The following is a 12,708-nucleotide window of genomic DNA, read 5'->3' as shown; positions in this document are numbered from 1 at the left end:
TTGGCAAGGGCTTGACAAGGCAGTATGGGTAAGTTGGGGCGGTATGGCATGGCATGCGGGCCAAAGACAATGGCACGGGCACTTTGGCTTATGGCAATGCTAAGGGCGGACTAAGCTAAGGCAAAGCAGTGCAGGATGATGAAAAAGACTTTAAATAGCTAAGGCAACGCTATGTGAAGCAAAATACAAGCAATGGCTAAGGTGAAATAAGGGTTGACATGAACAAGACAGAAACTCGGCCAAAAGGTATGCGGGCGGCAGTGGTGTTGGGCGTGCGCGGCAAAGTCATGGGCGGCAGGTTGCAGGCATGGCATTGGGGCAGAACAATGTTAAAGGCCCAAGGCTGGGCGCAATGCCATCCTTGGGCGTACAACATCTATCCAAGCCAAGGTGCACATACAGTGCACATGCCAAAGCAGTTGGTGCTTACCTTTTTATAACTGTTTGTACCCATGTTGCATATGCTTGTATCCATTATCATTTCATATATATCATGGCCTAAGTAGTTGGGGATGTCAACTACAAGTTAGGAACTGATTTAGCCTTAGCCCGCCAAGTGGCAAAAGCCGTAGACACAAGTGTCATTGTGTTGTCAAGTCCCAAAGGCTGCCTATATATGTTCTACAAAATAGGTGCCTTTGGACTTAGTCAGATTTAGTGTGAGAATTTCGTGTGAAATTATGAAGGGAAACAAAAGTGAAACATGAGGGTTTCTAAGTGTTTTAAAAGGGACTAAGGCTAGGCATTAGGCAGGTGTTAGTGTTGGCTAAAGAACGACTTGTGTTCTTTCTCAAAGTGGGGTTGTGATCGACTTGTGATCATAGCAAGTAAGGGTTTTCCTTATGTGTTTTGTGATTAATACAAAGATTGGAATTTCCCCATATTGGATTGTGTTCTCTTTACTTTTGCTACTTAAAATTAATTTAAGGCCAAAGACTAAAAAAAATTGGCTAAGTTTTGGAAAGGCTGAGTCAAGTTTGTTGGACTTGAACGCGCGGGTGTGACTTTGGACAACGACCATTGGGAGATTTCAGAGCGGAGCAGGTTCGTGACGGTGGCACAACGACCAATGGAAGATTTCATGGTTTTGTTTGAGAACATGACTGGTGGCACAAATGCATAACTTCGTCAAAGGGTGGAGCAGTTGGACGCACTCGTTGGGCAGACCCTTGAAATAGGCGCGGATGCTTTAGTTCTTGCGAGAATGGCACGTTTGGAGGCAGATCATGCAGCAAGACATGAAACTACCCTGGAAAAAATGCAATTGGTATGCAGGAAAAAAAGAAGAACTGCGTGAGGAAGTGCTTCTACTTCGAACGGCATTGCAAAACACTATCCCTAGAGGTGATGATCGCACCAAGGTGAAGATTCCGGAACCAAAGGCTTATGGTGGTGCAAGAAGTGCCAAGGAGTTGGAAAATTTCTTGTGGGAAGCATTTCCAGGTTGCTCGTGTACCGAATGAAGAAAAGGTGACCATCACAACTATGTACTTGACTGATGATGCAAAGGAGTGGTGGCAGATACGAGTTGTGAAAGTGGAAAGTGATGCACTGCCCAAGATTGAAACTTGAGATATGCTGAAGTAGGAATTACAATCTCAATTCCTTCCAAGAAACTCGTCTTGGGTTGCAAGAGATAGACTGCATCGCTTAAAACAAAGTGGCACGGTGAGGGAGTATGTCATGGAGTTCTCTTCCTTGATGTTAAATGTAAGTAATATAGCAGATGAGGACAAGCTGCATTACTTCATGAGCGGATTGAAGGGTTGGGCACAATTAAAGTTGAGAAGGCAGAATGTTCAAAGCCTTTTTACTGCTATTGCGGCGGCATAGGCATTGACTGATTTTAACTTAGGTGATGACTCGCTGAATCTTCGCATTCAAAGACCGATGGAAGGAAGGACAAGACAAGGAGTTAAAAGAAGTGGGAAGGGCCAAGCTGCCAAAGACGAAGGGCATGCCAAGAATGGAAGGCAGGCGAAGACTTCCAAAGTAGAAGGGACTTTTGGGGGTTGATCTTAGCGGAATGTTCCAAAAATTAGCGGTATTTAAAAATGACTCCGGAATCACACAAAGCTCTTCAGGGATTTTTCTAACGGTTTAAATTGTTCATCGAAATCGATCAGATTGTCATACTTTTGCTCCTTAGTATTTCTCTACCGAATTGATAGAGTTGATAATATTATTACTCTAGTTATCTCTTAAGTTGTTCATTGAAGTCTATCGGATTGCCATACTTTCGGACTTCAGGTATTTCTCTACCGGGTTGGTAGAGTTGAAGCTATATTTTCTCTATCTATATGTTAAGTGGTTCATCGAAGTCTACCGGATTGGTATACTTTTTCTGGGTTGTATTAGCAAAGTGTTCTTCGAATTTGCAACTTCAATTTCGATCAATCCACCCCAAATCTGCTCCAAATGATCACAAATTTGAAATAAAGCTTCCAAATACCAACACAAACAACCCCTAATCACCATTAGTCGAATAATACCAAATCAAAAAGACCCATTTGTCTTCTTCAACATTTTATAAGGTCCAATGATGGAGTTTTGAGATTTTTACAGTAAATCAATTAAAATCAGTGTTTGAACTAAAAGCTATGCACAAATTATCAACATTCAAACGATTTTAACAATAATAGATCATAAGCTTTAATATTCCCAACCAAACAAGGATTTCAAATTTTAAAAATTGAAGAACTACGGTGTTCAAGTAAAAAAGGGTATATTTTGCTAAGACCGTAAATGGAGACATTCCGCCAAGACCACCCTCTTTGGGGGTCACGCAGTGCTAATTCCAGAGAGTAGCCTCTAAGTAAGCGTGATGGACTCTTCTTATAGTATCTTGAATTTATAATTTAAATCCAAATTTTATATGAGTTTAGTCCGTTACAATTTTAACGTCTACATCAACATTACAAAAAAATTGTCACAATTTGTGAAACTTCTTTCCTGTCAAAGATTTTATCTTCTAGCGAAGCATAGAGAAGCCATACAAGCTATTCTCGTTTTGCTTACAAGTTACAATATTGGCGCTATTTTTGTTTTCAGCGAGCAACTCTTCTACAGAGTGGGTTCGGAATTCGCTTGACAGAAGTTAGAATTTTATCTGCCAATTTAATCTATTCTTCGTATCTTGAAATCTTCAAAAGCAGAATTAAACCCGATGGTAGAGATAAATATATCGATATGATTAATAAGACAAACAAATTAGGAGGAAAATCTTATTTGCAAGTTATTGTTACATTATTTCAACATATGGAAGCTAAAGAATAGCCATTGCGGATGACTTCTTTTCCTCTGTTTTTTTCTCAAATATTTGAGGACCCTGACAAAGTCAAATGTGGTGAATATCAAGGAGGAAAGAGTCCAAACACTGACGGTCTAATTTTCTCATAACCTATCAAAGAATAAGAAACTGAAAGACATGGCGCAGCCGTTGGCATTAGGTTTCTATGATCAGAGGCGGATCCAGTATCTCAAGAGGATGGCTGCATTGTTGTAAAGAGGTGCTCTAGAATTTACATTTGATGGGTTTAACTTTAGTCTTTTACCATGAACCTACTACACTTTTAAAGTTACTAGTGTCTATGAACGTGCATTGCACGTTAATAATGGCACGTGATGGTTTAAACACTTAAATCATATAAAAGCCAGAAAATATTATTAAATTAGCATAATACGTGAATTCAAAATGAAAGGACATCATTTGAACTTACACAAATGATCAATTTAGTCACGTTAGTTAGATAATTATGTATTACAGTTTAAAAGTATTTGATGTGATGGTATCTTACCGTACACTTCTTTGTAGATGATGTTTTTTTGTGTATGTTTCCTTCTAATGCTTTGGTTGCTCTACCATAACCAGAACTCTTGTTGTCAATATTGATATTCCTCTTGAAAGTGCAACATATAGTTATTCGTGCAAGAAAATATATTGCAATAAATATAGTCTAATATTTAGAATGTTTGTCCTTGTGCTTTATTTATCATAATTATAAAATATAAAGATACCTAAAATTATTTTCACACAAATTTAAAAGGATATTCTTTAGTTTCGGAAGACGAAAGTTGAATTCGAGGATAAAAATATACTTAGAAGTATATTGACCAGTATCATAATTTTTCATGTATTACGTTATTGTCAAAACTTCTATATACCATCTATGTGTCATTACATAAGCTATTCGGCGGATCTAAGTTTTTCAGTAGCATGATGGGCATATATTTTTTTCAAAATCAGTATATATGCAATGCAAGATCAATTTTAACTTAGTATATTATATATATAGTGACACTAACATATGTAAGAATTAATAAACTTGACAACAAACATGTGTGGTAGAAGGCCATTTGGTATTAAAGTACTTAAGTATTCTTCTTGGTAGTAATTGTTGTTATCATCTTCTGCTGAGTCAAAAACTGAAAAATATTTTATTTTTACCATAAAATTTCGCAATCAACCTTTTATTTAGTTGATCAATATATTTATTTATGCTGGCTAAGATACCTTTTAAATTTCTATCATGTAATTTTCACAAATTATGTTTTAATACAATGATAGAAATATTCCCTTTTTAAATGCACCATTATTACGAAATCATCTTTTATTAGATGCTCTTCTTCATTTCCGACACAAAGCAAGAAGTCATCGAATAATGGATCTGTTCTTACTTTATATTTCTTGTCAGTTGAATTTTTTTCATTTGAGACCATAAGTCTAATCTGGCAAGCTAGTTCTTACAGTCTCTGCTTTCGTCGATTTTGGAACTATTAGTACTTGACAGAAATCACCTTCCAAATCATTAATTTTTCACCAAACGGTTCATTGATATTCAACATATCTCCAGAACTCCGGGCAATTGTTTCGATCGTTTGACACTTAGCCATAAGTGCTTCATCCCATATTATCAATTTTGTTTTCCTTATAAATTTAGCAACATCTGCTTTGATATATTTATGATGGTTATTTCAGTTGTTTGAAGAAGTATATCAAATCTAAAGAAAGTGACATCATAATAAAATCGTTTCTGGTACACCATTTTTTATTATTGCTAACAGTATCATGCCCTCTTGATTGATATTTGCAAGTAATGCATGACATAGAAATATTATTTCGATTCCGTCGGAGGCATCTACAAAAGATAATCCCGCTATAACAAAGTCGGCTCTTTATAATATAGTCTTGAAAGCTTGTTCTTGTTCAGGATTTAGCTTTGATTATGCTTCAGCAGACAATTGTATGGCAGTTTGATTCTTAATATTGTACTAACCTTTTTTAGTTTGTGTTCTAACGCTCTTTTTTATGGAATAAATTTATGTACTTTAAGATTATTTTTAACTTGAATAAGAATTTTACTCATATGATAAATTTAAAAAATAATTAAAGTGGATTCTCTTGCTAAATAATTAATTAAAAGATTTAATTATTTGGTTTTAATATAAAAAAATTATTCTATGTTGATTCATATCTTAATATTAGTTCATCTCTTGTTTTGAATATTTAATCTTAATTATAATTTTATCTACCATAAAATTTATTTTCAAAGAGTAAAAGATTGATATGACATTTCACTTTTAGATATTTATGTCCGTAGAATCATTATTGGTATTAACTCTTACCAACCATTTTCTTCTCTCTCTCTCTCACATACACACACACACACATTTTTTTTAGTTGTTGTTTAATAATTGTGTATTTTTTTAATATTACACGAAAAATTAATTAAAAAAATATTATTTGGTTAGAAAAATAGTTCAAATATAACATAAAAATACATTATCATGGATTTTTTTCTTCTCAATTTCAACTCTTTATGCAGTCCATTTAATATTACTTGTATATTTTCTTGGTATTGGACATTATGGAGCGGTAATGTATTGCCAATAATAGGATTCTTATAAATTTGATTTTGTTAAACCTTTCTACATCTTTTTAATAAGAATTTAATAGACAAAATTTTGTTAATTTTAAAATCTTAAATNTAGGGCTATTTTGGTATATTAATATTTTATTTATACTTTTATAATAATACATGCTCTCCTTTTTCTAAATGAATTTGGATAATATAATACATTCTCAAATTAAATTCGTAATAGGACATAAGATTACGTTTTCAAATTAAATTAATAATAAAAATTTTTAAGAAGTATATCCTAAAAGTAATAGGATTACATGACTAAATAATTACTACTTTTCCTAGCATTGATTACTTTTTCTACGCTAATGGTGATACTAATTATAGAAATTTTTTGCCGTAGTAAATTATAAAAATAGATAAGTATAATTTAGTAGCTAACTTTTAAATAAATTACTTATCAATTTCAAATTAAGAATGGCAAATAGTTTGGTATGAAAGAAACTATAGAGGCAAACCTGACGTTGTATGATTAAAATATTAGGACAAAGAATACAAAAGTTATCGTGTAGTTTTATCATCGGAAAAAGTAGGATATAGATTATTCTTACGTTTATGCTTTTACATGATTTTGTGTTTTAGTTCATATTTTTAGATTGTCGATGGTTTTCTCTTTTCGTTTTAATTATTTTATATGAAGTAAATTTTTAATTAACTTTAATTGGACAGCTTAAGAAAGTAATTATACTAATAGGATTTCTAAAGGTAATTATGCAGGATTCCTAACGTGTAGTATTATATCCTAAAACTAATAGGATTATAAGACTAATATCTAGAATTCCGGTTATGTCCTTTTATTATGAGTTATTATACTTAATATTATAAGGTTATTTTTGTAAACCGACATTGTATTCATGCTTTTATAATAATATAGATAGGTTCAAAATATATTTTTTTTTGAAATTTTAGTAATTTTCACATATATTTATACTCCAAGCTGAAAACAGGACAGATCGGAATGGATTTGAACCACCAATTTCACTTGTAAAGGTGCACCCAATAAAACTGAGAAAATCTCACTTTATACCCATTAATTCTAAACTATTTACCCATTAATGCCCAGACCCAAACTATTTACTACTTCTACTCATGCTCCCCAAACTATTTACCCGCCTTTCTTCTTCCTCCTCCTCATTTTACCTTCCTCACTTTATACCCATCGTATTTTTTCCTATATAAAAAAATAATCCTTGTAAGGCCATCACCAGATGCAAGGCCAAAAATGAAAGAAAAGAAGCACGAATCTATTTCGAAATCCTCATCACTGATCGATTTCATATTCAAGATAACTACAGTTTAAGCTAAACACTACTTATATTAACTCCCGATAATTTAAAAAAATTTAGTTTGGTATTTAAGTAAATATAATCCTTGCAAATGATACTAGTAATATTTAAGCATCTCAAAAGATAAATCTAATAGAATTTACCGTTGAGCCATCAATTCCATGATTCACGAACTACAAATTATTTTTACATGCTCTGAAATCGAGCCCACCACATATATTTGCCTGAATGTTCTAAAATCTGATTTACGAATCTTGGAGCTGATTTGAGGTGATTGAGATCGAAATTTTCAGTTAAAAATCGAAGAAGAACACAACTACGGTAATAATCGAAGAAGAACATTGTTGCCTAACAGTATACCGCTACAGTATATTAATATACTATAGGAGTATATAGTTATACTGCAACAGTATACCATTATAGTATACAAATATATTGTTATGGTATACTGTAATAATATGCAAGATATTGTAACAACATGCTATAATAGTATATAATATACTATAATAGTATACTTATTACCCGTAAATTCACTTGCCTTTTCCCTTTTAATTTGCTTTAAGCTTTTACCCAGCGTGAGAGGCAAATTGAAAATACAAAAAAAAAAAAAAAAAATATTATACTATGTTATATAATGTAACGGTATACTCTTACAGTTAGATCCTTTTAGAATTTTGAAATTTTTATTGACAACTGATATTATTTCAGTTTAATAATTGAATTAAACTTTTCTTTAATTCTTTGCGTACAATTGTATAACCTGTTGGTATAACTATATACTATACTGGTATCAAATGTTAGTTAATATTTTTTTGGTTGTATTAGCTACATTTAATTGGTACACAATTTGATTATTCTTTAGTAATAATATAAAAAAAAGAATAATAAAAAAAAGTAAAAATAGTAAATGAAATTAGATTACGAAGAGAAAATGAATATAAAAAAAAAGAAGTTAAATGAAATTAGAATAGGAAAAAAGAAAAAAAATATGAAGAATACGAGAAAAAAAGGAGAAAAGAAAAAAGAAAAGAAAAGAAGCATAGAAATAAAAAAGAACTGGAGAATAAAGAGAAAATTCCCCACAAAACTTACTATGGGTAGGAAATGTAATTAGTTTATGGGTAGAAAAATAAATGGGTAGGCAAGGGTAAATAGTTTTGTTTTTGTGGGTAACTGTGTCAAAACCCCAATAATAATTACAACATAAGAGTCTTTGAGCATGAGTGCACGCACATATATTCAAGTAATTTTGAAGAAATATAACATTATAATACATTGTTTAGGGAGAGAAGTATGGGTTCACGTGAACCCATATCCCTCAAGCTGGATACGCCTCTGTCTACGACTATCTATCGTTTCTTTCATTTCGGTCATCTTACTATCGTTTTGTTATTTATGCTGCTTTTACATGGCTTCTAGGTGTTATCCCTTCTTGTTTTTTTTTTATTAATGTGGTGCTTATGTTTTCCTGAGCAAAGATTCTATTGGAAACAGTTTCTCTATCTCCAAAAGGTAGAGGTAAGGTCTGCGTACATACTATCCTCCCTAGACCCCACTTTGTGGAATTATACTGGGTATGTTGTTGTTAGTTATTAAGAGAACGCAAAATCTGAATTGTAGCAACACATATCTATACGGTGAATAATTTAAAAAAAAATAAACAGTTAGTATAACTATTTTCTTATCATGGAATCATGATTTTAAATACTTGGCACCAGGTGTTTAGGCCAAATTATATTGACTTATCATAATAAAGTTAAAGCACCTTTGATTTAGTGGAAATACTGATGGCGAAAGCCAGTTTCTCTACGCCTATAAAGCACGTTTTCAGGCTGCTGCTTCTTTTAATCTGGTACAAATCGAAGGTGTAAATTAAAGTGCCACATTCTCCTCTCCCATACCAAATTTCCTACACTTCATTGTCAATCGCAATCGCAATCTCTCCCTGCTGTGACCTGAGTTCGAAAGTGAGATCTATCATCTACGATTTCCTCGAACGGTATCCTTTCTGAGTTCGAAACCGTTCTGTTCTCTTTAAATAGAACGGTTTCCTTAACGGCGTTAAATTCAAAAGCAAGACGAAAACCAAAGAGGTAGGACGACTATAATAAGATCATTGTAGTCATGAAGAAGAGATCATCCTCTGATTTGTGTAATTGCGGTTGGCTGAGTAATGCATATTTCATGAGATGAACGGCAGGGGATATATTCGGTGTGGTGAAGTACCATCCCTTACCGTGCATCTTCGCGGCCTCGTTGTTGTTTTTCATGGATGTGGAATACACTCTTCGTATGATCCCATCTTCTTCCCCGCCTTTCGATCTAGGATTCATTGCTACGCGTCCACTTCATCGTTTTCTTGCTTCCAGACCTACTCTCAACACTGTTCTTGCTGGCCTTAACACGGTACGTACGCATGTTCTACGCGCATATTTTTAGATGAAATGATTACACAATTTAACCAACATGGTATATGGTTCGTTACTGAATCTATAATGTGTATACATTTTTATGTTCAATTACTGTAATTAATCTTTGGAATTTAGGAAAAACTAAGGGGGTTGCTTTATGCATTGAAATCATTTTCTTTTTTCTTGAGATACATGTTGAGGGGGTGATATTTTTATGAGATCATTGTTTTTGTACGTAGGTATTCGTGGGTATGCAAATGGTGTACATAATATGGACTTTCTTAATTGAAGGGCGACCACGAGCTACCATCTCAGCTCTGTTCATGTTCACATGCAGAGGCATTCTTGGATATGCTACGCAGCTGCCATTACCAGAGGTGAAAAAACCAACAACTATTTTGTACTATAAGCTCTTTGTTTTATCTTTTCATATGAATAAAAGTTCCATTTTTAAGATCTACTCTTCAATCTGAAGTCATAAGGGTGTCCAACTGTCAATTTTAGTCCTTTTCTTGATCGCATATGCTCTATCTAACACATTGCTTGTACTTATCTGGACAAATATATATGATAATAATATTTCTTTCTTAGCAGTTCCACTTTTCTACAATCAGAATCTGTGGTACCCCATGTTTTAATGTCGAACATATTATATTTATGTATTCCATGTGATCTTCCATCTACCCTTACTTTTTTTTTCTCAATGTAAACAACTTTACACTATGAGTGTACTTTAACCAGCTATTATAAAAAAATAACATACCCCTTATTTTTAAGGTTATTAATCTCATTTTTTATATATGGTTGCATGTAATCATCTTTTAAGTAACCTAATAGTATAAAATTCATTTATGCTGGCAATTGTATAGAAGTTAAAGTGTACTTTTATACAAGATGCAGTGCCAAAAGTGGAAAATGGCGCACAAAAATTACTTGCTCAGGCAACTGATTGTTTTCCGGTTTTGTGTATGTAGGATTTTTTGGGGTCGGGCGCTGATTTTCCAGTTGGGAATGTGTCATTTTTCTTGTTCTATTCGGGGCATGTTGCAGCATCCGTGATTGCATCACTGGATATGAAGCGTATGCAGAGATGGAAATTGGCTTATTTATTTGACACCTTGAACGTATTGCAAGCGATCAGATTGTTGAGTACCAGGGGTCATTACACTATTGATTTGGCAGTAGGAGTTGGTGCTGGGATTTTGTTTGATTCTTTGGCTGGAAAGTATGAGGAGAGTAGGAAAAAAGAATTATTTGCAGATAGTCCCAATGGCACCAGTAATGATGTGTTCCAGAACTCGCAAACGCACGAAAATGGTGAATATTTAAGTGTTTCTTCACATTAGAACTGTTCATTCAAATATGGTCATTATCATTTTCTAACTGTAAAAGCAACTCTGGCCTAGTGATTATATAAGGTCGTGATGCATTTGGATTCCTAACTTAAATCAATTCAATTGGGTAATGAACAAGCATGCCTGACCAGTGACGTTTCAAAAGCTTGCTATAGTAAACAACAGAAGTTCCAGCAAATAGAAAAACGTAAACTCACTGATTCTGCCAAGACATTCTACATCAAGGTTTAGTAACAGATCAGCGTATCACAATAGAAAACAAACTACATACACATAAAAGAAATCTAGACCCTAAACTACCACAGATTGATATTACAGTAATCAAATTGAATCCAAAAGTCAGTAAACATGTAACATGAGATGTCCTAAAGGGTGATTCAGATGATACATTCAGCAGCTAATAGGTGCAGGTGACTGATGCTGTTGGGAATGAGCCGGCCCTGGTTGGTTAATCTTGTTATTTCCCATAACCAAATCAGTTCCTTTCATTTCTTTCTCCTCTTCCTGCGACCTATTTTCGCCATCATTAGATTCCCCATTAACAACATTTTCCACATCTTTGGAACTTCCTCCTACTGCTTCATTGATCCCTTCTGCGGTGACAACTTCTGGCTTGTTCTCATTCACATCAGCTGCAGGACTTTCTTTGTCACTTTGAGACTCCAGCTTTTCTCCAGATACTTGTTTGTCCTCAATCTTTGCATTTTCTGACTTGTCCTGTTTGCCATCATCAGCACTGTCAACTTTTCCGGGTTCAGATTCTGGCTTCTCCTCCGGGTGTAGTTTAGCACCCTTCATGCCCTCTGCCTCTTCATCCGCAGCTTCCACCTCTTTCTTCCCCTTGTCATCCATTTCAGCTTCTGCTCCTCCATCTTTCTTCTCCAAGTTTTCATTTTCTTCTTTGGCAGATTCCATCTCTTTCGTTTCTGAACTTTCCTGGTCAACTCTTGCAGCTTCTGCTTCCTTGCTATCTTTCTTTGCACCAGATGATGTTCGGCGTCTTTTCTTTGGTGATTCAAGTAGTGATTGTGGTCTCATTGCCTTTGCCTTCTCACTGATCCTTGTTGATCTCCTTGGAGTCTCGCCGGTACTCCAGTCAAATTCTGATATTGCAGGGTTACCAGGGTGTGATTTGAGATACTGCTCCAACTGTTTGCGGTTCTTGAACTCCTCTCCTGTTGGAGCAATAAATACAACCTCATTCCTCTTTGGTGTACTCCCTTGCTTCGGAATGAACTGCAAAGCGACGGAGGTAAAATCTATGTCAAGTGAACAAGTAAGCTACACAGCAGCATGTTTTGAATTCCCTTAGATACGACTACCTCTCCCAGAGAATCTCCAGAGTACACTACAACGCAGTTACAAACTACTCTCTCTACCTTTCACATCTAAGGTTGCACACTGATTTTGTGGCAACTAGGAAGGGTTACATTAACACTGATGTGCTTCACAATGTTTAAAGTAAGGGCCTGACTCCCCTATCATGATGCCAAAGATGAACTATCTAAGCTCACGAGAAAAATGATAAACACAGCAACCAAAATATGAACAAGAAAAAAGGCTCTTACTTCTCATCTTTTGAGGTAAATAGATGGATCGAGTCATACTGGTTATGACCCAAACTACCATGAAGGATGTTCAGGTCAATATTGTTTCGGAATATTGTCTACGGTCGGGTATTTAAGTATTTTCCCCCCTCCTATCCACTTCCATTCTATACCCCCCCGCCCCACCT

General features: G+C 34.5%; 2 protein-coding genes across 2 annotated transcripts in view; one reads left to right on the top strand and one right to left on the bottom strand.

Annotated features, from left to right (window-relative positions):
* On the top strand, positions 8,991-11,090 carry LOC109227422 (phosphatidylcholine:diacylglycerol cholinephosphotransferase 1-like). Its single transcript, XM_019392582.1, has 3 exons — positions 8,991-9,613; positions 9,858-9,995; positions 10,593-11,090. The coding sequence occupies exons 1-3, from the start codon at positions 9,476-9,478 to the stop codon at positions 10,962-10,964; spliced, it is 648 nt and encodes a 215-aa protein (XP_019248127.1). The 5' UTR covers positions 8,991-9,475; the 3' UTR covers positions 10,965-11,090.
* Positions 11,152-12,708, bottom strand: part of LOC109227421 (methyl-CpG-binding domain-containing protein 11-like) — a 2,978-nt gene continuing 1,421 nt past the window's right edge. Inside the window, exon 2 of the mRNA XM_019392581.1 lies at positions 11,152-12,209. Coding sequence (XP_019248126.1) covers positions 11,364-12,209 — 846 coding nt within the window. The 3' untranslated portion in view covers positions 11,152-11,363. The remainder of the gene's footprint in view (positions 12,210-12,708) is intronic.

This window comes from Nicotiana attenuata, chromosome 6 (genome assembly GCF_001879085.1).
Source record: "Nicotiana attenuata strain UT chromosome 6, NIATTr2, whole genome shotgun sequence".
NCBI lineage: Eukaryota > Viridiplantae > Streptophyta > Magnoliopsida > Solanales > Solanaceae > Nicotiana > Nicotiana attenuata.
Note: the sequence above shows the minus strand (reverse complement) of the source record. Positions and strands in the feature narration are given on the sequence as shown.

Coding starts and splice junctions, on each gene's coding strand:
- LOC109227422 (XM_019392582.1), top strand. CDS start 9,476: ATGGATGTGGAATACACTCTTCGTATGATCCCATCTTCTTCCCCGCCT. Junction 9,614..9,857: donor TTCTTGCTGGCCTTAACACG/GTACGTACGCAT, acceptor TTTTGTACGTAG/GTATTCGTGGGTATGCAAAT. Junction 9,996..10,592: donor CGCAGCTGCCATTACCAGAG/GTGAAAAAACCA, acceptor TTGTGTATGTAG/GATTTTTTGGGGTCGGGCGC.